The sequence below is a fragment of the Suricata suricatta genome, chromosome 2, assembly GCF_006229205.1.
Source record: "Suricata suricatta isolate VVHF042 chromosome 2, meerkat_22Aug2017_6uvM2_HiC, whole genome shotgun sequence".
In the NCBI taxonomy this organism is placed as follows: Eukaryota; Metazoa; Chordata; class Mammalia; order Carnivora; family Herpestidae; genus Suricata; species Suricata suricatta.
In genome coordinates, this window is record NC_043701.1 from 161,416,084 (window position 1) to 161,439,341 (window position 23,258).

At 45.3% G+C, this 23,258-nt stretch overlaps 1 protein-coding gene across 2 annotated transcripts in view; it reads left to right on the forward strand.

The window, feature by feature from the left end:
* PDCD11 (programmed cell death 11) overlaps positions 1-23,258 on the forward strand; it is a 45,958-nt gene that overhangs the window by 11,941 nt on the left and 10,759 nt on the right. For both annotated transcript variants that reach the window (XM_029932511.1, XM_029932512.1), the window contains exons 8-25: positions 965-1,072; positions 3,093-3,299; positions 3,935-4,059; positions 4,243-4,303; positions 4,955-5,101; positions 6,281-6,532; positions 7,098-7,232; positions 8,016-8,210; positions 9,092-9,262; positions 10,230-10,449; positions 11,451-11,600; positions 12,014-12,129; positions 13,366-13,907; positions 14,777-14,839; positions 19,092-19,200; positions 21,261-21,350; positions 21,554-21,656; positions 22,094-22,271. In XM_029932511.1, coding sequence (XP_029788371.1) covers positions 965-1,072; positions 3,093-3,299; positions 3,935-4,059; positions 4,243-4,303; positions 4,955-5,101; positions 6,281-6,532; positions 7,098-7,232; positions 8,016-8,210; positions 9,092-9,262; positions 10,230-10,449; positions 11,451-11,600; positions 12,014-12,129; positions 13,366-13,907; positions 14,777-14,839; positions 19,092-19,200; positions 21,261-21,350; positions 21,554-21,656; positions 22,094-22,271 — 2,972 coding nt within the window. The remainder of the gene's footprint in view (positions 1-964; positions 1,073-3,092; positions 3,300-3,934; positions 4,060-4,242; positions 4,304-4,954; positions 5,102-6,280; positions 6,533-7,097; positions 7,233-8,015; positions 8,211-9,091; positions 9,263-10,229; positions 10,450-11,450; positions 11,601-12,013; positions 12,130-13,365; positions 13,908-14,776; positions 14,840-19,091; positions 19,201-21,260; positions 21,351-21,553; positions 21,657-22,093; positions 22,272-23,258) is intronic.

A 23,258-nucleotide genomic window follows, 5' to 3' on the forward strand; every position in this document is an offset into this window, starting at 1 on the left:
ATGTGCATGTATTTATCTAGTTTCTACCTTCTTGAGTTGAGTCCCTCAACTTTAATTTTATATCCTGTACTAAATTTTTGTTTTGACTGCCATCTTTTGATTGAGGTGCTAAAAAATGTGTGATGTGCCTGGTTGGGTGGGGCCTGTTAACTGACTGACCTTCTCTGTCAGGAAGAGGACCTAGCAGACTTGGAGCAAGCTCCAGATGTCATTGTTATAAGTCTTCTTTGGCATATCAGATTTCTCTAGAAAGGATTTATTAATCTCCCCTCAGGAGGGTAATATCCTGGCTGCCTGAGAGAGAGGTGGGAGACGGACTGGATGTCTCCATATCTATATCTGTATGATGTTCAAAATTTTTCTTAATCTACATTTTCAGGGTTTGCACACCTTTGTCTTTTCAGTCTCATACAGGTTTCCTGTGGAGGCGGGAGAGGCACAGGCCTGATAGTTTGAGGAGAGGACCTGGAGATCTCACTTACTTTCCCTGATTTCAGTCACTTACCTCACTGCTCTCTTTTGAGGTCCTTGTCACCTCTAATTCCTTAGCTTTTAGGGGGGCTCTGTAGGACAAATCAGCATGGTCAGTATCTCCTTTTTGCATGCATTTGGGTTTGGCCTTCTTAGTCTGGACAAATCACCAAGTTCGCAACAATTTGTCCATGTTGTCAGGCTGACAGTTCCCCCAGGATCTTTGTGCAAGTTGTCCTCCAGTCCATTTGGAAATCCCAAGGCTGGGAGGATTGATGTTCCCTCAGGCCTGAAGGGAGGTGAGCTTACCAAATAAAGAAACAGTCAGGGTCAGGAGTTGCCCTGCTACTTAATTTTATAGGAAGAAAGGTTGATAAGGGTTAGTTGGGGGAGGAGAGATACACAGTGGTTATGGAAAATGTGGCATCGAGTGTTTTCATCTGCACAAATGTCTCTCACGTTCTTGGTTTCTTTTTCTTCCATTTGTTTCCAGGTGACTCCACATGGCCTTATACTGAACTTCCTCTCATTCTTCACTGGCCTGGTTGACTTTATGCATTTGGATCCCAAGAAAGCTGGAACATACTTCTCAAACCAAGCAGTAAGAAATGTGTCCTTGATTCCAGTTGTGTCCCAAACAGCTGTCCAGTATTGCAGCCAGCTTTGGGCTGGGCCTAGGACCGCATGTGTATGGGTGTTAGAGGGGGCAAGGGGATGGAGAGGTGGTCTGGAAGGACCACAGGAAGCCACTGTGGTTATTTCTGTGGACTGAGATAGAGATGGAACCTGTGAAAAAGAAGGCAACTTGTAGTTTGCATTTCCTAGTCTTTTAGAGAGTTTGATTTTGGAGGTGGGTGGGTAGTGGATCTTTTGCTCTTACCATTAAAAGTGTTTCAGAAGAATATTTAACTTAAAAGAACAAAATCTACATTTAAATGGAAAAATGTGTTTAAAAGTGCTATGAATAGAGTAGATCCAGCAATTTTTATTTAGAAAGAGAGTGCTCAAGCAGGGTTGAGGAGCAGGGAGAGAGAGAGAGAGGGAGGGAGGGAGGGAGGGAAAGAAAAGATACAGAGAGTAAGAGGGAGAGGGCGGGGCCAAAAGGAAGAGAGGACTCTTGAGCAGGCTCTACACTGAGTGTATTGCGGGGCTCGGTCCCCCGACCCTGGGATCATGACCTTAGCTGAAATTAAGAGTCAGATGTTGAACCAACTGGGGCCACCCAGGTGGCCCTGAAAATACTTTTTAATAGTACATCTACTTAAAATATTGGAAGATTTACAGTCAGGTGTTAATAATGATTAACTCTGAGTGGTTTTTCTACCCTTATCTAAATATTCAAATTTTCTACAATGAGGGGCGCCTGGGTGGCTCAGTCGGTTAAGCCTCCGGCTTCGGCTCAGGTCAGATCTCACGTTCGTGGGTTCGAGCCCCGCGTCGGGCTCTGTGCTGACAGCCAGCTCAGAGCCTGGAGCCTGCTTCAGATTCTGTGTCTCCTTCTCCATGCCCCTCCCTCTCTCATGCTCTGTCTCTCTCTGTATCAAAAATAAATAAAACATTAAAAAAAATTTTTTTTCTACAATGAATTTGGATACTTAGGAAGAAAATCCCAATGTATGTTATTCAGAGTTTTAAAAAGAATCCTAAAATGATTATTTTCTTTTTTTTTTTAATTTCTTAAATATCTTTTTATTTATTTTTGAGAGACAGAGAGAGACAGCGCGAGCAGGGGAGGGTCAGAGAGAGAGGGAGGCACAGAATCTGAATCAGGCTCCAGGCTCTGAGCGAGCTGTCAGCACAGAGCCCAACACGGGGCTTGAACCCACGAACGTGAGATCATGACCTGAGCTGAAGTCACATGCTTAACCGACTGAGCCACCCAGGCGCCCCTCTTTTTTGTGTTTAACAGTAACATATGTCTTTGGATTCTGTAGAGACATACGTTTTTTGAACATTTTTTTAATGCTTAATTTTTGAGAGAGAGAGTATACGTGCACTAACTGGGGAGAAGCAGAGGAAGAGGGACAGAGGGTCTGAAGCGGGCTCCGTGCTGACAGCTGAGAGCCTGATGTGGGGCCTGAACCCACAAACTGGGAGACCATGACCCAAACCAAAGTCAGATGCTTAACCAACTGAGACACCCAGGTGCCCCTATAGAGACCTTTTTTAACTAAACTGGTTTTCCTACCACTTATTGGTAAACTTTTTTCTCGTAACTTTTTCTCTTTATAATCATATTTATAAACAAAGTGCAGACCTTTATGTGCTACAACCTTGGCACAGAACAGGCTGTTTCTGGTGTATTTCAGATGAGCCTCTGATCCAGTGATGCCAGTACATGGCTTCTGTCGCATATGAGTTATTAGCCTCCTGGTGTTAAGGGGACCCTAGTATGTTTTGCTGGCCTTGAGTAAGCATTGATTTAGTTGGATCATTGATTTAATAGTTCTTCTGGGACATTTTGTTGGAAGTTTCCACATGCTGCTTGATCGCACAAGCTGATAGGAGTGCTTCTATCCATAGCCTGGTCAGCACACGTTGAGTCTTTGCCTTTGAAGGTCTGCTCTGGGTGCCTTATATTCTGTGTGCCTCCCGCTCATTATGCTCTCTCCCTTGTCTAGGTAAGGGCCTGTGTTCTCTGTGTGCATCCTCGGACCAGGGCTGTGAGGCTGAGCCTGCGCCCCGTCTTCCTGCAGCCTGGACGTGCGCTCACCCGGCTCTCCTGCCCGTACCTGGGAGCGGTGCTGGATGATGTTCCTGTCCAGAGCTTTTTCAGCAAGGCCGGGGCCACCTTCAGGCTGAAGGATGGGGCTCTGGCCTATGCCCGGGTGAGGAGGCTCTTTGCTTCATCGGGATTTCCCCCTAGAAGGACTTTGAGGATACGTGGGTCCTGGTCTGTTTCCTTCACCCCATGTATTCATTTCCCGTTTTTCAATATTCCCAAGTGTGGTGGACTCTGCATAGGGATTAGGACAATGTCTGTTTGTTCTCTTAGAATTCTTCAGGATTAATTTGACTTATTTTGATACCTGGTTGATGGTAGGTACAAGAATGTGTTAAGATCTACACCAGAGCTTGGCAATTTAAAAGACCAGATAGTAAATATTTCAGGTTTGTGGGCCATGCAATTTCTATCCTGACTACTCAACTCTGTTGTTAAAGCCAAAAGCAGTCATAGACAGTAGGTAAATGAAAGGGCATGGTTGTGTTCAATAAAACTTTCATTTGCAAAAATAGGCACTGACTTGTGAGCTATAGTTTACTGACCCGTGATCTAGACTGTTCTCTGACCTTATAGAGGGTTTGTGATGGTAAAGAGTAGTGTTTTAGTCAGAATTATTTTAACAGGCAATCGGAGTACTGTTTCTATTGTACGTGGTGGAAGTGTTATGCCGTGCTTTCCTACCCGATTACCTCAGATCTGCGATCTCTGGCTTGTCCGTAATCACTTGGTCCTTTGTAGCTCAGCCATCTCTCCGATTCTAAGAATGTCTTCAATGCTGAGGCCTTCAAGCCAGGGAACACCCACAAGTGTAGAATCATCGATTACAGCCAAATGGATGAACTGGCTCTGCTCTCTCTGAGGACGTAAGTCTGTCATTAGCGCGTGTGGGGCTGTGGAGATGGGCCCCTCTGTGCGTGCACGTTCACAGTTTCTCCGGGCCCGGCTTGGTGAGGGTTCTTTTTCTTGCCAGAATGATTTTGGTGGCCCTGAATTTTAGGTAGCCTCTGCCCAGGTTTATGTAATCCTGTATTTTCTTTTTGTGCTAGATCTGTTATTGAAGCTCAGTACCTTACGTACCATGACATCAAACCTGGGGCATTGGTAAAGGTAAGGCTCAAGCATATAATTAGATACTCTTCTACGTTCAGACGTTCTTTAGTTCACAGGTTAGCTGTTAGCTCATAGTTCTCATGGGAATACATTTAAAGTCACCTTCCCTCTCTCTGCCTGTTAACTGGCATGTCTTTTTTTTTTCCCTGGGGCAACTTGTAATTAATTTCAAGGTCAGGTTCAAATAGCATCACCCAGCTAAACAGAGGCAGTAGAACATAAATCCTGGGATTTGATGGTGTTTTTTAGACCAGATCAAAAGTCAGTTCTATGATAAGTGAGCTCCTGTAACGTTAGTAAGTCCCTTGCAGTTGCCTCTCCTGTCCAACCATTTAACCCCACTTGAGTAGATCTTTTTTATATGTAGGGTTTGTTCCTTAGGAGTCCATAGATCTCTCCTTCAGAGAATGTGCTTCTGAGGTAGGCCAAAAGAACACGCTCTCACAGAAAGATGTGAAGATTCCCATAAATCAGCCAGACTCCATTCAGATCAGTGTGGGGTATGTGCTTTACCCCATGACATCTGGAGTAGCAGCACAGTTAGTCCTGAAAGCTGGGCCTTCGAAGAGATGTGACATGCTTTGTTGTAAGAGGTGGAGGAAAAACCATTCTTGAGGCATGATGACCTCTTTTCTTTGGACTCCCTAGGGCACGGTGCTGACGATAAAGCCATATGGGATGCTGGTGAAACTGGGCGAGCAAATCAGGGGCCTGGTACCTCCCGGACACCTGGCCGACATCTTGATAAAGAATCCAGAGAAGAAGTATCACATTGGGGATGAGGTCAAGTGCCGGGTGAGCCTCTTGAAGGGTTTCATTGGGGTTTTGGCCAGATGCTTTCCAGCCGAAGTGTCTGCCTTTTTTCACAAAATGACCATCTAACATCTGTGGTGCTTTGCCAGACTTTGGGAAGAGAACAGTGGGTTTCTGCGCTTGAGAGTTGCATAATATAGTTGAGAGTTAAAATATTCATACATGAGAAGAGCAGGCCGTTGTGCGACCTTTCATCACATGGTTTGGTATAGGCTGTATGCCGTGGTCATATCTGAAAGGGGAGGTCATGGCGGGCAGGGCCAGCAAGAATCGTTGATGATGTCAATAGCAACTGTAATGTAACAGGTATTTTGTACCAGTTATGCCAGCCTCATGACATGCTTTTTGTCACTGGGTCTTTAAAACAACTCTATAAAGTAAGTACTGTTACCCTCATTTTGCGGATGCAGAAATCAAAGCTTAGGAAAGTGAAATACCTTGCCCAAAGTCACAGAGCTAATAATGGCAGAACCAGTTTTCAAATTCAGGTCTCCATGACAATAATGTCTTCTAGATTTCTGGCAGAGGTGGTACCTGAACTAGAAAGGATTTGAGGAGGAGCACGGGGTGTGTGTCAGGCACAGAAATAGGCAAGCTAAGTTGCCCAAACTTGAGTGGTTTATAACAAAGTCTTGATTTCCAAGAGAAGCTTCACAGAGTTGTGAAGGTTACGTGTGGTCATGTGCAGTGGTTAGCGTAGGGCCTGGTGTGTGCAAGCAGTCACAATGCTAGATGTTCTTCCTCTCATTCTTTTCATTATTGAATCAAAATAGATATTGATCACCCATTGGTGCAAGATTGTACAGTAGTGGAGTCAGGAGGTTAGAAGTAAAGGGGTTTCTCTGCCCTTAGGAGATGACCTGAGGGATGAGAGATGGTTGGGTCTCTTAGCCTTAGTTTATAACTAATACACAACAGTACAGAGGTGGTAAATTGGTTCAGTTGTTCATTCTGTTATATGGAAGGAAGTACATTTGAAATAAGTGAATCCTCCCTGGATTGTCATCCAGCAGGAAGGACTTGCCTCTGAGAATACTCAGAGGCAAAGAGGTAGCAGTTCTTAGGAACTGACGTGGCCTTTGGGTTCAGAGGTTGCAGAGACTAGTCCAGTGGCTTTCTTGATAATGGGTAACTTGATGACAACCAGTATCCTTCCCCTAGGTTTTGCTTTGTGATCCCGAAGCCAAGAAGTTGATGATGACCCTGAAGAAAACCCTAATTGAGTCCAAACTGCCTGCCATTACCTGCTATGCCGATGCCAAGCCTGGTCTGCAGACACACGGTTTCATCTTCAGAGTTAAGGACTATGGCTGCATTGTGAAGTTCTACAATGATGTGCAGGGTCTCGTGCCCAAGCATGAGCTTGGTGCCGAGTATGTCCCTGACCCAGAGAGGGCCTTTTACACAGGCCAGGTAACCTTTCCTTCGACAGGCCCTTATTCTTGGCAACTCCATGAACACAGATTTGAAGGAGTAGGAGGAGGACTGTTTTTTAAGGGCTACGGAACGAGCATGGGGGGCAGTGGGCTTGAGCCAGCTGAGTGGAGGAGATGTGGAACAGAAGTAACAGAAACCCTCAAGGGGTGCCAGCTGAAGCTGGCAGACTAATGGACCTCAAGCCCATAACCTGGAAGAAATTAGTCTTTACCTACAACATACTAGTGTCCCTCACATCAGAAGGTGCTCTGGGGCCACTGTCACCACAAGGTGGCAGTGCCAGGAAGCTAGTGAGTCACGGTTTATCTAAGAAAAATAATTTCTTAAAGCTCGAGGTGGTGCCAAAACTTTATTCATGTCTTCCTTTCACCCGAAAGGCTGATTTGAGATTCTGTGTAGCTTTCAGCACGTTTCGTTCCAGTGCCCTCTGATCTGACCCAGGGTCTTGGTGGAGCTGGCTCTGCAGTGTGAGGGCAGCTCTCTCTAGGGCCTGATGGGCTTGCTAGGAAGAGTTAACGAGGCAAGTGTGGTTTCTCACCAGGTGGTGAAGGTTGTGGTGCTGAACTGTGAGCCATCCAAAGAGAGGATGCTCTTGTCCTTCAAGCTGTTGGGTGACCCAGAGAGAGAGCATACGGGACACAATCAGAAGAAAAGAAGAGCTATTAATGTTGGACAGGTACCTGGACTTCTCCAGACAAGCTATTTTAGTTTACAGTGGCAGAAAGCAGGGTGCCACTGACATGTGGGGTACTGGGACCCATGGAGGGAAAGATCAAGGTAGCTGGATAAGATTCTGGGGGTAGAGGGGCACCTGGGTGGCTCAGTCAGGTAAGTGTCTGAAACTTGATTTTGGCTCAGGTCATGATCTCACAGTCCATGGGTTCGAGCCCCATGTTGGGCTCTGTGCTGACAGTGTGGAGCCTGCTTGGGTTTCTTTCTCTTCCTTTCTCTTTTCCCCTCCCTCACTTACCCTCTCTCTCTCCCTGAAAAGAAAGATAAATATTAAAAAAGAAAAAAGATTCTGCAGTAAAGACGATTAAAGGTCTTAAAGGTCTTGAGAGACGGTCCTTTCTGTGGGTCAGAGCAAATGGAAGCTGTCCAGGAAAGGAAAGCACCATTGTGGTCTGGCTTTTCAGCAGCGTACTGCTGTCCTCTCTTCTTTTTCCTCTCCAGTCTCTAAGACTAGCCTGCGAGACTGACTTTCCCCTGGGACTTAGTGGAGGGACTAGGGGAAGGAGTGACACGAGTGTGCAAGTGGGTCCTGGGGTGTATGTGTGTGTGCATGTGTGCGCCTGGAGGGTCTTTGGGTGCAGTGGTATGGAGGAAAGCCGCTTCTCTGATCTTGACCTCTCCATATCCCTGGTGCTGGAACTTGCTGCCTCTGATCTCTGCCTGAGGCAACTGTGGTTGCTGTCATCTCAAGACAAGTACTATTTTTTGTCTTTCTTTTCCTGAGTAGTTGGTGGATGTGAAGGTTTTAGAGAAGACCAAAGATGGGCTGGAGGTGGCTGTCCTGCCCCACAACGTCCCTGCTTTCCTCCCTACACCTCATCTGTCGGACCATGTCGCCAACGGCCCTCTGTTGTATCACTGGCTCCAGGCTGGCGACATCCTTCACAGAGTCCTGTGTCTGAGCCAGAGTGCGAGACATGTTGTATCCTTAACTGGTATCTGGTGAGCCATGGGCCCTTGGGGAAAGATTCTGGGTCAGGCTCTGCTCTTCACTGCAAACTCCATGGGAAAAAGTCAGCCGTTTGACTTCAGAAGTACCTCCACAAAACCAGACCAGTGACCAGATCTGGTGGAAGGTGAGAGAATTGAAGTTCTCTCAGCAGATGCTGGTCAGTCCAGTCCAGAGGGGGCAGTGGGGCCTGCCAGGCTCAATGGGATATTTCCAGTAGCACATCTTGGCTTCTCAGGCACTCAGCGCTTGCCCCTTGAGCTGGAACAGTTAATAAGGCAGCTGCTGTCTTTCTACCCCTGAGGCAACGTATTATATGGGGCTCAGCATATTCCTTTTGGTCTTGGTGTATGCACTTCAAAAGAGAACACTTCTGGAAAAAAGAGGCAATGAAATGTGTTTGCCCAGAATGTAAAATAAAATCTCCTTAGAGTGCAGGTAGGCAGAGGAGGTGGGGTAGGGTTGCGTAGTGTGAGGATTGTGGAGCATCCTGTCATGGTCTAGCTGCCAAACCACAGGGATGAGCCAGTCCCCTTTTTGTCCCCTCTGGTAATCCGGGGATGAATCCATAAGGAGTGGGAGAAAACTGGTTCTGAAACTTGAGTGTGTATCAGAGTCACCTGGAGGGCTTGTTCCGATGGCGTGCTGGGCCCACCCAAGAGTTTGGGTTCACTAGATCTGGGGCAGCGCTTGGGAATTTGCATGTCTAACCGTTCCAGGTGACGCGAATGCTGCTGGTCTGCATGCTTAGAGAATCATTGTAGCCGCAGAGCATGTAGAGTGGAAAAAGGAGATGAAGGGATGGATAATATCATCTGCCTTTCCTGGAATGTTCCTTGATGAAGTGCTACCAGCTCGTTTGCAGGAAGCCAGCTTTGGTTTCCACTGTGGAGGGCGGCCAGGATCCTAAGAGCTTCTCAGAAATCCATCCTGGGATGCTGCTCATTGGTTTTGTGAAGAGCATCAAGGACTACGGTGTGTTCGTCCAGTTCCCATCAGGCCTTAGTGGACTGGCCCCCAAAGCTGTGAGTTCAGCTCCATGCACAGGAGCATTGGAGGAGAGACGTTAGGGTCATGGAACCAGAGGGTGGGAAGGGGCAGGATACCCAGATGCCTTGAAAGGTTTTCAGGGGCAAGGCAAAAAGGCCCCTGGCTGAGGGAGTGGGGCTGAGATCTTGCCCAGCCATGTGTCCCAGTGCAGGGCTGTGTCCTGGAGGAAGAGACACGTTTTCTACTTCACAGGACAGCATTGGGTAGGTGGCAGGGGCCATGAAGACTTTAGTCTCCAGTGGGGATAGTGACTTGTTTCTATACTCTGGGTATGTACAGACTTGGAAGTTGATTTTCCCGTGCAGCTGAGTACAGGTTTTGCAACCTTCTGAGGTGTTTGGGGTGTTATAGCACCAGAATGCCCTTGAAATGAGCCCCTCCACCATCGTGTCATTAAATTCATAGACTTTTCAGACTGGGAAAAGTCTTAGTGATCCCATAGTTGCGCTTCCTCATTCCTGCTGAATAAACTGAGACCCAGAGTTGGGAGGAGTCTTACCAATATCACTGTAAGCAAATGGTGTGTAGTTTATTCCTGCCAGATAATTCATAAATACTTCTTCCTTCCCTAAGTTTGTCTCCCTGATATTTTCCCTGGGCAAATCTTATTTGCAAACCTTGCTAGAGCAATTTTAAAAATGGGAGCAGATGGCATGGGGCAGAGGGTTACCATGGGTGTTAGAGACATGGGCCGCTCGTGTCCCTCTCGCTTGCCAGTGATGTGCCTCCTTGGCTGGGTGCCCTGTAGGAGGCTGGGTTGGACAGCCAGGGCCTTGTATGGTTTTCTGGAAGGTGGGTAGAGTCGTGCTTAGAGAGGTCAGGGGAGGTACGTCCTGGGTCCCATCTCTCCCTCCACCGCACCACATTCCTTTTCAGGGAGCATTAAGTGGGTTGTCATGATAGACACTTCTTTCTTTACTTTGTGTCCACTCTTCCCTTTAGATCATGAGTGACAAGTTTGTGACCTCCACAAGTGACCACTTTGTCGAGGGGCAGACGGTGGTTGCAAAGGTGACGAACGTGGATGAGGAGAAGCAGCGCATGCTGCTGTCCCTGCGGCTGTCGGACTGCGGTCTGGGGGACCTGGCCACCACCAGCCTCCTCCTCCTGAGCCAGTGCCTGGAGGAGCGGCAGGGTGTGCGCAGCCTCATGAGCAACCGAGGTGGGGGCACAGGGCCTGAGGGTGACGGTTGGGTGGGGAACCTGTGTCACAAGGTGTGCCTGTCTGTTCTGATGAGTTATTGGGCTTCCCAGATACTAAAAACAATTTTGATAAGACTTTTTTTTTTTAATGTGGAAGTATAACCTGTATAAAGCACATAAATCATTTAAGGTACAGTTCAGTAAATGTTTATAAAATGAATGTTCCTGTTTATTATCCCCTGGGAGGGGATCCCAGGTCCCCTCCTAAACCAAAACCAAAATTTCCCTTAGTTCTATGGCATCAGGCTTGCGTTTATTGTGAATCCATTCACCTCTTCACTTGTGCTTTTATTCAACACATATCTGGTGAATGATAGAATGGAACAGGAACCTTCTAGAAGGCATTATGAGGAGTTGTTATGCTGATACTCCTGTTTTGAATCATTGGGTAGGATTGTCAGCACCCTGATGAGATTCGGGAATAAGAGGCCTGAGAGGGTAGATTCCAAACAGAAGCAATGAAAACGCAGAAATCAAAGGAAAGTGTGTGTTTGTGGTACTCGTTAGCTACTTTCTTTTTTCCTTTTTTTAAAAAGTTTTATTTATTTTTGAGAGACACACACAGACCATGAGGGAGGGAGGGTCAGAGAGAGTGGGAGACACAGAATCTGAAGCAGGCTCCAGGCTCAGTGCTGTCAGCACAGAGCCCAACGTGGGACTTGAACCCACGAAGTGAGATCATGACCTGAGCTGAAGTCAGATACTTAACCAACTGAGCCACTCCGGCGCCCCTCTTTGTTGGCTACTTTCATGAATTGTGGCCGGGTAGGATTGGCAAGAGCCATCCCTCTGCCTGCCATCGGAGTGTTCATGGGTATCACATATTTCTACCCAAAGTGACTCTGCCTTCGCAGTGCTTGCAGCACTCTGCCCTCCCCAGCGTGGTGGCACATTTCCAAAAGGAAAGAATGGTAACTATTTTTTGCTTGTTAATCCCTGTTTCCTTTGGGTCTCTGGCAGACTCTGTGTTGATCCAGACGCTGGCTGAGATGATTCCAGGGATGGTCCTTGACCTAGAGGTGCAGGAGGTGTTGGAGGACGGCTCTGTGGTATTCAGTGAGGGCCCAGTGCCTGGCCTGGTCCTGAAAGCCAGCAGATACCATCGTGCAGGTGAGCACTTCTTACCCCTCATGGTTCGTGGGGGAAATCCTTTGCCCATTGTTCCCTCTCCTGGATATAGAATTTCCAAATACATAGTATAGATGCGCTGATTCAGTAGAAAATTTTGGCATCCCTGTCGTTTATGAATGAAAATCAGGGGACTTAACAGAATGTTTAGGTGTGAATCCTTTTATTGTTACAATTGCATTAAGTCTGGATTTTTGTCTATCAGGTTGCATAAATTAAGGCACACCTGAACTTGAATTAATGGGAGCCAGACTTTTGGCTTTCCTAAACCCTATAGACCCAGGACAGATGTCCTGTTTTCTTTTTTGTGCCTAAGGGCTTGCAAGGCTCTTGGGGAGACGCTTTCTTCCCTGCTTCAAGACGGTGAGCACATTGTGTGTGGTTCTGCACTGCAGGGCACGAGGTGGAACCTGGGCAGAAAAAGAAGGCTGTGATCTTAAGTGTTGATATGTTGAAGTTGGAGGTGCATGTTTCCCTTTGCCATGATTTGGTGAATAGAAAAGCTAAAAAGGTAAGCTTGCTGATGACTTCCATTCCCCTGGTTTCAAAGGCATTACGACCTCTTAGCCCCACACAACTTTGCTCAGGGGTTCTAATGCAAAAATGGCTCTCCCGCCATAAGATGGTCGTTATGTCTGACTTTGTCCAGGTTATTGTTATACCTCTTGGTAATAGCACTGACTTGCCTTGTGGTTCCAGTGATAAATTATGTGGTCACCCAGTCTTCAGGGCCAGGTACATAATGTAAATGCGTTGAAGTGGGCACGACCAGCCCACAGAGGGGCAGAGATGATTTAGCGCCTTGTGGCTAAGCAGCAACATCTGTACCTAGGGTTGCTGCATCTGATTTTTAAGAGAAGGCAGAATTTGATTTTTATTTGAAATAAATGTGGGAAATGTTGGAAACTGTTTTTTAAAAACATATAAGCCAAACAAAACCTGTCTGCAGGTGCTTCTGACCTCCAGGCTGCTCATCCACGCCCGCTCCTGTACAGTTTTGTGTGAGAGGAGATTGGGTTTGAGGGAAATCTTAACATTTGTAGTATTTTTCTCTAGATGACGTGTTATTTGGTCATCAGTTAAAGTACTTTTTAAGCATCTACCTGTGTAGGGTATGGTGGAGAGAATTACATACGTTGAATTCCTGATGTCTGGTTGCCTATAATTTTAAGACTTGGGGAAACAAAAAGAGAAATAGAAACCATGTTAACCTAAGTTTTCTAGTGGGTCCCTAATTTAAGTGAAGCGGGTACATATAAGGGTGTGAGCACAGGTTGGGTTTTGGGGAAAGGTAGGTTAAATGCCTTGCAAACAGTAAGCTCTCAGTAATGGCTCTGGTAAGTGGATGGAAAGGTGAATAAATTGAATAGGATGCTGCAAAACGATGAAAGGAACACAGTGTCTTCAAGCTGGAGAACTGGTACGCAGGACACCGACTATGCTCAGAATCACCTCAGTAACTTTTTTAAGATTCTGATTTCATTCGTTCTAGGATAGGACCTAAGAATCTGAATTCAAAACAAAAACTAAGTTCCAGGGATTCTGATTTAGTGCCTTGAGTTTAGTCTAGTCACCTCAGTAACAGGAGGCTAGATCAAGGGAATGAAGCCTTCTTTGTTAGAACTCATGCTGGTACTGGGTCCCCGAGGGACAGGAGGACCTCCCAGCCCTGCACTGCCCAGTGAGTGATGACTGAGCACTTGTGCCCTGTCAGAAGCAGGGATGGTGGGTTTTCTCTGTTTTCCAGCTGAAGAAAGGCAGTGAGCACCAGGCGATCGTGCAGCACTTGGAGGAGTCCTTTGCTGTCGCTTCCTTGGTAGAGACTGGCCACCTGGCAGCCTTCTCCCTGACCTCTCACCTCAACGACACCTTCCGCTTTGACTCGGAGAAGTTGCAGGTGGGACAAGGCGTCTCCCTAACCCTCAAGACCACAGAACCAGGAGTGTGTGGTTTTCTTTTGGCTGTTGAGGGGCCAGCTGCCAAGAGGACTGTGAGACAGACCCGGAAGGACTCTGAGACAGTCGATGAAGACGAGGAAGCAGATCCAGCTCTGGTGGTGGGGGCTGTGAAAAAGCACACCCTATCCATTGGGGACATGGTCACAGGGACTGTCAAGTCCATTAAGCCCACTCATGTGGTTGTGACCCTGAAAGATGGCATCATTGGCTGTATTCACGCCTCCCACATTCTAGATGATGTTCCAGTGGGCACATCTCCTACCGCCAAACTGAAGGTTGGGAAGACGGTCACTGCCCGAGTGATTGGTGGGCGAGACATGAAGACGTGCAAGTATGGAGGCTTCGGGGGGGATGGGCTGGCTTCAAGGGGAGACTGTTGTAGTTGTGGCTCTGAGGCAGGTTCCAACAAGTTGTGCATGAATCAGACTTTCTTCTAATTAACAGAAATGTTCACCAAAAGAATCTTGCCCTTTGCCTCTTTAAAAAAAAAAAAAGCATATAGTGTTAAGAGCATTGGTTTAAAGTAAGACCTGGGTTTGCTTTCCAGATCTGCCACTTCAAATTGTGTGACCATCACTTAAGTAATTATTAACTTTGAGATATATTTTCCGAATTTGCAAAATGAGAGTATAGGTGGTTAGTGCCGTCTACGGCCATACCACCCTGAACGCGCCCGATCTCGTCTAGGTGGTTAGTGCCTATTTTGCAGAGCTAAAAGAGCATCTAGAATGGGTGTGCCAAGCAGGTTGCTTGACAGAGCTACTGCTCAGTGTCCATCAGAGGTTATTATAATTCATTCTCCACTGTGCCTTAATTACACTCGTTTCCCTTAAATCTACTTGTGATATTGTTCCTGCAGTAGAAATCCTTGCTATAATAAGAAGAGCAGAATAACTCAAAGTCTGGTCTATAATTTGCCTATTAATTTCAGAAAGACTTGGAATATGTAGTCTGTAAGGAAAGTTCTACTCAGGGTTTAATAAGGTAGTACTAAAAAGTCAGATGAGCCAGCTCCTTAATATTTAGTGCAGAGGATAAGAAGGGAAACCCTCGGGCCTGACACATCACCCGGAGGTGGTGGGGCAGTGGAGCCAGGGGGTTTTTAAGCTGGGTTTCGTGGAAGTAGAGAGACATTCTGATCTGCAGATTACGGTGATACAGAGCATAAGAGAAATGACTTGACCTTATTTCTTCCTGCAGGTTTCTCCCAATAAGTCATCCCAGGTTTATTCGAACCATTCCGGAGCTGAGTGTCCGGCCAAGGTGAGGCATGGGCTCATGGAAAGAGTATGGGGCTTTGGAGTTGGGAACCTGAGCTCTTGTCTAGATTCTGCCAGTGTTGGGCCTTATTTTGCTTCTCTCTGTCCAGGTTGTCTTACTACTCTAGTGGGGATATTTGGCTCTCACAGGGCTAGGAGGTTATATGAAACTTAATATAAAAGCTATATTTAAGGTTTAAACGACTGATTGCATTTCTGTTTATCAGCATGTAACAAAAAGAAACATTTTTGCTGTAAACCCAATTTTCTAAAACTCAGTAGCTCCTCAAAATAAAAAACATGTAGCCAAGAACACCTGTTCTTTGAGTGTGGAGACTACTGCTTGGTGACTAGAATTTTAGGTCATGTTCTAGTGGGTTTCGTAGAGGGTGTTCAATGAGAGATTCTGTGTGGAGGAAAATTATTAGTTCCATTTAGTGTGGGATCCAGTTTGTCTGGGATCATTTTTTCCCAAGAATCGTAAGCATTTTGAACCACGGACCTGTCTGTTTTTGCTTCTTTCATCGAAAACATAGCCTCGTGAAATTAATAGGTCATCAACGAATGAAGCTAGGTACACATGACTGAGAGAATGGCTCTTCAAAGTCAGCTCTGGGATCCACATAGGTTGTAAATCTTAAGTACCAGAAGTTATTATAGAAGAGCCTCTTTAGTAACTTTTAGGGGGTAAGGTTTTGGTTTTTTGTTTTTAATTATAGCTGACACACAATGTTACATTAGTTCCGGGTATACATCACAGTGATTGGACAAATCTATAATTTATGCTGTGCTCACCACAGTGTAGCTACCATCTGTCACCTTGAAATGCTATTACAATACCATTGACTACATTCCCTATGCTGTACCTTTCATCACTGTGATGTACTAATTCCGTAATTGGAAGCTTATATCTCCTGCTCCTCTTCACCTATTTGCCCATCTTGCCCAGCCACTTCCCCTCTGGCAACCATCAGTTCTCTGCATTTATAGGTCTATTTCCGCTTTTTTACTTATTCATTTTTTTTTTTAGATTCCATGTATAAGTTTAATCATGAGTTATTTGTCTTTCTCTTACTTAATATAATACTCTCTAGGTCCTTTCATGTTGAAAATCGCAACATGTCATTCTTTTTTTTTTTTTTTTATGGCTGAGTAGTATTCCCCGTCATCAGGGAGTAAAGTTTGGTCAGTGTCCTGAAGGGATCTGAATAGAGGTGGAGTGTTTCTGGGAAGGCTTGTGTGTGAGATAGGCAGATATTCTTGGAATGTTGAGTTTGAGATGCTAACAGCATTCTTGGAACTTCAAAGTAAAGCCTTTTAGTTCCAGAATAATGAGATTTGTTTGATGCACACATTCCTGTTTGCTTACTCTGTGGTTACTTTAGTTTTCTAGGTTTTGATCTTGTCCTCCTCATCTTTTTGTGAGAACAGAGACTTTACCATATTAGTCATTTTAGTCTGCCAGATTTTCACCTGAGGTGTAATGCCTTGTTTAACGAAGAGTTGAGGTCAAATAGTTTATTCAAGCTAAGGGTTGATAAGTTTATTTTTTTAATAAAGGTTTTTTTTTAATGTTTTTTATTTATTTTTGAAAGACAGAGACAGACAGCATGAGCAGGGGAGGGTCAGAGAGAGAGGGAGACACAGAATCCAAAGCAGGCTCCAGACTCTGAGCTAGCTGTCAGCGCAGAGCCGGTTGCAGGGCTTGAACCCACGAACCGTGAGATCATGACCTGAGCCGAAGCCGGACGCTCAACTGACTGAGCCACCCAGGTGCCCTTCGATATGTTTAATTAACGAGGGTTGGTTCTTCTGAGTCTTCCTTCCTTGGCTTGCAGATGGCTGTCTTCTCCCAGTGTCTTTATTTGGGTATCTGTGTTCTAATCTTGCTTTCCTTTTCCTCTTTCTTGCTTGCTTGCTTGCTTGCTTTCTAATTATGGTAAAACACAAAACATAAATTTATCCTCCTAGCAGTTTTTATGTGCATCACAGTATTGTTAACTATGTGCACATTATTGTAGAACAGATCTCTACAACTTTTTCATCTTGCATGGCCGAAACTCTATACCCATCATTGAACAGCTCTCCATTTCTCCCTCCCCTCCCCCATCCCCTGCCTCTGGCTACCAACATTCTACTTTCTGTTTGAGTTTGATTACTTTAGATAACCATGTTAAGTGGAGTCATGGACAGTCCTTCTGACTGGCCTGTTTCATTCAGTGCAACATTCTAAAAGTTCATCCATGGAGCATATAGCAGATTTTCCTTTTTTTCTAAGGCTGAATAATCTTGTATGCATGTATAGGCTACATTTTCTTCATCTATCTGTTAATGGACATTTAGGCTGCTTCCACATCTTGGCTAACACTGCAGTCAGGAGGGGTGTACTGATACCTATCTCTTTTGAGATCCTGTTTTGGATAGATACCCAGAAGTGGGAATGCCGGATCATGTGGCAGTTTTAATTTTTTGAGGAACCTCCATGCTGTTTTCCACGGCAGCTATATCATTCTATAGTTCTGCCAACAGTGGGCAAGGAAGGATTCCCTTTTTTCCACATCCCTACCAACGCGTGTGTTCTGTGTGTTTGGTAATGGTCATCCTTCCAGGTGCGAGGTAATAACCTCACTGTGGTGTTGATGTGTATTTCCCAGATGATTAGTGATGAGAAGCACCTTGTCCTATGTTTGTTGGCCTTTTTGGGGGATATATTCTTTGGGGAAATGTCTATTCAGGTTCTGGTTTATAATCAGGTTTTATTGTTGCACTGTAGGCTTAACCCTCCTTATAAGGACTCTAGTCAGACTGGATTATGGCCCACCCTGACATTCCCATTTACCTTAATCACCCCTTTAAATTCCTGATCTCCAAATGCCCTCATGTTCTGAGGTACTGAGGGTCAGCATGTGAACATATGAACTTGGCGGTGGGAGTGACACAGTTTAGCCCATAACAGAGGCATTCTAGTGGCAGCTATTGAGGGAATAAGCGTTTTTATTCTACTATATAAGCATTATAGATAATATATATAAATTGTCTATTACAGTGCCAGGAACACAGATTTTCTGTGTGTGTGTGTGTGTGTGTGTGTGTGTGTGTGTATGTGTATGTGTGTGTGTGTGTGTGTGTGTTTTAAGAAATAACATTCTACAGATATTCCTGAGGCTTCTCTCTGCATCCTCAGAAGATGCGTTCCCCATTATTAATTTGATACATACCCAAGATCTTTATACTTCAATTATATATACACATATACGTACATATATATCTACAAAATTATTTTGTGTGGTTTTCAAATTTTACATAAATGGGATACTATATTTAATACTTTAAAACTTGTTTTTTTCACTCCAAATTTTGTCCTTGAGGTCTTCTCTTGTGCATGTTGTTAAATAGTGATCCATCGTATGAATGTGCTCAACAATATATGTTCCCCAACTGATGGGGGACATTTAAGGTCGTTTCCAGTTTTTCTCTTTTATAAATAACGCCACAGTGAACATCTTTTAACTCATTCCACTGGGCATCTGCTCAAGAATTTCTGTAGGGTAGAATTAATGGATCATGAGGTATATGCATTTGTAACTTACTGGTATATGAAGGTTTCTATTTTTCTGTATTCACCAGTGCCTGCTATTATGTTACAGTTTTACCAGTATTACTTCTACCATTTTATTGACAAGTTGGTTTTGTTTTAGAAATTACTTGAATTGGGAGTTCTGTGATTTGTGGGCTGATAACCACATCCCCTTATTGTGTTTCTGAGAAGAAAAAGAATCAAGAAAGTGATAATGGCAAGGTAGCAAAGGGGACGGAGCCCTGGACTTTTGAGTTAGAACCCTGACTTCAACTCCTGGTTCAGTAACATAAAATGAGTTCAATAATATCTACCCTGCCTAATTCCCACATAAGATTGTTGTCACAGTTCAGTGAGAGATTATTTGACAAAGCAGTTCTGCAAACTATAAAGCTGTAGCTGGAGTATTATGAAAGAAACAGAACAATTTTGTTTTCTAAATTTGTAAAGGTTACTGTAGGCCACTGCTTTATAGCTTGTTCATACCTCGGTGAGCAAAATGGAAGATCGGCTCTCATGCAGGTGTTAGGAACATTCTCCTTGGAGTGCAGTGGGAGCGTGGGAGGTGTGCGTGAAGGAGCAGGGATAGTCAATCCGTGGCCACCTGGGGGAGGTGGTTTCCAGCTAGCGGCCTCATCCAGAGGTTGGCCCACTCTTTCCATTGCTTTTCTACAAACAGTGAGCTGGAGACGGATGGCTGCACTGCTCTCAACACTCACTCTGCCAGCCCCTTGGAGAAGATTAAACAGTACCAAGCTGGGCAGACTGTGATTTGCTTCTTGAAGAAGGTGAGTAGCGCACACCCTGCAGTGCGATGTCCTCCTTCTTTCACAAAAAAGATGGGGAGAAGCTGGAGACAAAGGCCATTAGCACCAGGCACTGGAGTCTGTTTTCTCCCATGCCAGTTTGTGGGAGACCAGAAGCCCTAACGGGGGTGGTAAAATCATGGCTCGTGAAACAATTAGCAAGCAACTCACAATTCAACATGTTGATAGATTAATTGTATAAAAGGGAAAGAGCAATATAGAGCAAGACATCAAGTCGATGTGCTATTGGATTCTAGATTCTTGCCTTTGATAAAGTTCAGGTGCAGTGCAAAGTAATACATACCTGGGTGTCAGATTGTGTGTTCTAACTCCAAGTGGAACAGGAGATTAAGAAAGGGAAGAGATCGGTGAAAACTGTACCCGTTGGAATATGTCAGAGAAAAAGTTGGATGGGGCTTGACCTGAGGGATAGCTCCTCTTCATTGCTGCCACATTCTTCTTCCATAAGCATCTGGGTGAGCATGTCACAGATGCTCGATGCCTATAGTTGTCTGTTGTCTGTAGGTGGGGTTCATAAGCCCCCAGCGCCTTAGAGCGGTAATTAAGGCCCTTTATAATCTGACCTTGTGTACCAGTCACCCTGAAAACCTTCTTTTTTTCCCCTCTTGTCTTCACTCGGAGTACCCTCTCTTCCTCCGACCCTCTATGGCCCAGCACAGACAATCTCCCCATATTACTAGTTCTTCTATATATTCCTGTAGTGTTTTACCATTGCTCTGGTTATTTGCATATTTATTTGACTTATTCTTTGTAGACTCTAATCTTGAAGGTAGAGTTTGGTTTTTATTTATCACTATGATGCCATGTACATAGTGGCTGCTTGATAAATGTTTTTGTTGAATTGATTTAGAAAATTGGGGCTGTGAGTTTAGGGCAGGACACTATAAACAGTGAAGGATCAAAATCTAAATTGATTTAGGGGTGCTTCAGTGGCTTAGTTGACTCTCTGGCTCTTGATTTTAGCTCAGATTATGATCTCGTGGTTCATGGGGTCATGTCCCATGTTGGATTCTGCGCTGGCAGCGTGGAGCCTGCCTGGGATTCTATCTTTTCCTCTCTCTGCCCCTCCCCTGCTTGTGCACACTTCTCTCTCTCTTTCTCTCTCTCTCCCCACCCTCACCCCCCCACACACACCATCTCTCACCCTCCCTACTTGCACGCTCTCTCTCAAAATGAATAAACTTACAGGGTACCTGGGTGGCTCAGTTGGTTGAGCATCAACTTCAGCTGCGGTCATGATCATGCACTTAGTGAGTTCAAGCCCCATATTGGGCTCGCTGCAGTCAGCCTGTCAGTGCAAAGCCCACTTTGGATCCTCTGTCCTCCTCTCTCTGCCCCTCCCTTGCTTATGCTCTCTCTCTCAAAAACTAAATTAAAAAAAACATTAAAAAATAAACTTAAAAAGAAATCTAAGTTGATTTAGAAATCAGATGTTGAGGGGCACTTGGGCAGCTCAGACAGTTGAACCTCTGACTTCAGTGCAGGTCATGGTCTCGCAGTTCATGGGATCGAGCCCTGTGTCTGACTCTGTGCTAACAGCTCAGAGCCTGGACCCTGCTTGGGATTCTGTGCCTTCTCTCTGCCCCTCTCCCCACTGGTGCCTCTCTCTCAAAAATAAACGTTAAAAATTAAAAACAAAAAAAAAAAGAAATCAGATGTTGAGCCCTGGAGATGATTATTATTGGGTACAGCTGAGCTTGGAGGAGGCTGCAGAGGTCAGTGGGATTGTTCCTGTTGCTTGAAGCCATCTCTGAGGTCGTTTTTGCTTCCTTATCAGCTGAGGCACCAGAAGGGCTGCATGGTCAGCTAACCTAGCTAAGGCTCAGAGCTAGACTTTGAGTGTGAGTGAAGTCTGACAAGTGGGAGAATGGCAGGGGCAGTGGGGTGTAGAGAGTGGATTCCTGCTTCTTGGGAACAGGGCCCCTTCAACCCTGTGATTTTAGGAGAGTCTGTGTTTTTATGAAGGGAAAGAGATATTTATATCCATTCCATTCCATTTCTCGTCCTGTTTTTTTCTCTAGTACAACGTGGTTAAGAAATGGCTTGAGGTGGAGATTGCTCCAGACCTCCGGGGGAGGATTCCCTTGCTGCTTACTTCTCTCAGCTCCAAGGTCAGTGTGCAGAAGATCCCTGAAGGGGAAACAAAGGCTCCCTAGGCTTGACTCAGAGTCTGGTGTATGTTTGCAGTGGGTACAAGAAACAATGTTCTTATTCGGGGATTGGTTTGGGAGACACTTGATGTAGAGACTTAAATTCTGTAGTTTTGGATAAATGACCTCTCTTTAAAGGTTAAAGGAATTTTCTTGTCCTTCAGGTTCTGAAACATCCGGATAAGAAGTTCCGGGTTGGCCAGGCCCTGAAGGCTACGGTGGTTGGCCCAGAATCTTCCAAGGCCTTCTTGTGTCTCTCACTTATAGGTATGGTGATGAATGCCTGGTCCGGGAAGGGAAGGGGTAGAAAGGAGTGGGGAAGAGTCATCAGGTAGTGTCCAGGTTCAAGGATGTCTCAGGTATTGGAGTCGTCAGAAAGCCTAGTGTAGTTTGTGCCTCCTGGGAACACTTTTTCTCTTGAGGCTTTGTTCTCTGGCCTGTGTCACTCTACTAATGTCTGAGTCACCTTTACCGACATAGTTGGTTTTCTCAGGTCTCTCAGAAGGGGTTGTCCACCACATGGCCCTGGGATTCCTGACTACATGGTGTGGGAATGTGGGTCTTCCTGATCATTCTGGTCCCCTCAGCCTAGATACTCCCAAGTCTGGGCAGCCTCTGACTTCCCCAGACTGTGGTTGGCCAGCATTCCACCTTCTTTCGTGGCTCACTTCCTCTTCCCTGAATCAGGTTCATTCTCCTACCAGGTCCTCACAAGCTTGAGAAAGGGGAAGTGGCCATGGGCCGCGTGGTGAAGGTGACTCCCAAGGAGGGGCTGACTGTCTCCTTCCCCTTTGGGAAGATGGGAACAGTTAGTATATTTCACGTGAGTGACTCCTACTCAGAGACACCGCTGGAAGACTTCGTCCCCCAGAAGGTTGTCAGGTAGGCCAGTTTTTGGTGCTATTTTTGCCTTTTCAACTCTATGTGGAATTATAGATTTCTTTTTATTTATTTATTTATTTATTTTTAATGTTTATTTTTGAGAGAGGGAGAGAGACAGAGTGTGGGTGGAGGAAGAGAACAGAGAGAGAGAGAGAGAGACACAGAATCTGAAGCAGGCTTCAGGCTCTGAGCTGTCAGCACAGAGCCCAATATGGGGCTCAAACTCATGAAGCACAAGATCATGACCTGAGCCAAAGTTGGGCACTTACCCAGCTGAGCCATCCAGGTGCCCCTAGATTTCTCTTTTTAAAAGTATAGACGTGAGGGATGTCTTGGTGGTTTAGATGGTTAACTGTGTGAACTCTTGATTTCAGCTCAGGGAGGGACCCTGTGTCGGGCTCTGAGCCCAGCACAGAGCCTGCTTAAGAATTTCTCTCTTTCCCACTGCCCCTCTCCTCAGCTTGTGCACTCACTTGCTCTCTTTATTTTTTCTCTCTCTCTTTAAAAAAAAGAAAGCAAGAAAGTATAGATGTAGTAGGTGATTTTGTACCAGAAAAGATGGTATGAAAAAGAGAAAAAAAAAATTTTTTTTTTTTTTTTGAGAGAGGGCAAGTAGGAGAGGATCAGAGAGAGTGAGGGGGACAGAGGATGTGAAGCGGGCCCTGCGCTGACAGCAGATTGCCTGATGTGGGGCTCGAACTCACAAAATGTGAGACCATGACCTGAGCCAAAGTTGGACGCTCAACCGAGGTGCCCCGAAGAGGAAAAGTTCTCTTGCTCCTCTCTTTCTCCACCACTTTTCACCATTATACAGCTTGGTCTCTATTTTTCAAGACTTTGTAGGTATAATTTTCTTCTATGTCATAATATAATTTCATTTTGTATATTATTCTGCAACTTGCTTTTTCTCTCATGGCAGTGTATCATGGACTTTTTCTTTTCCTGTGCTAGTATATCTAAATATACTTTGTTTTTTTTTACCTTATT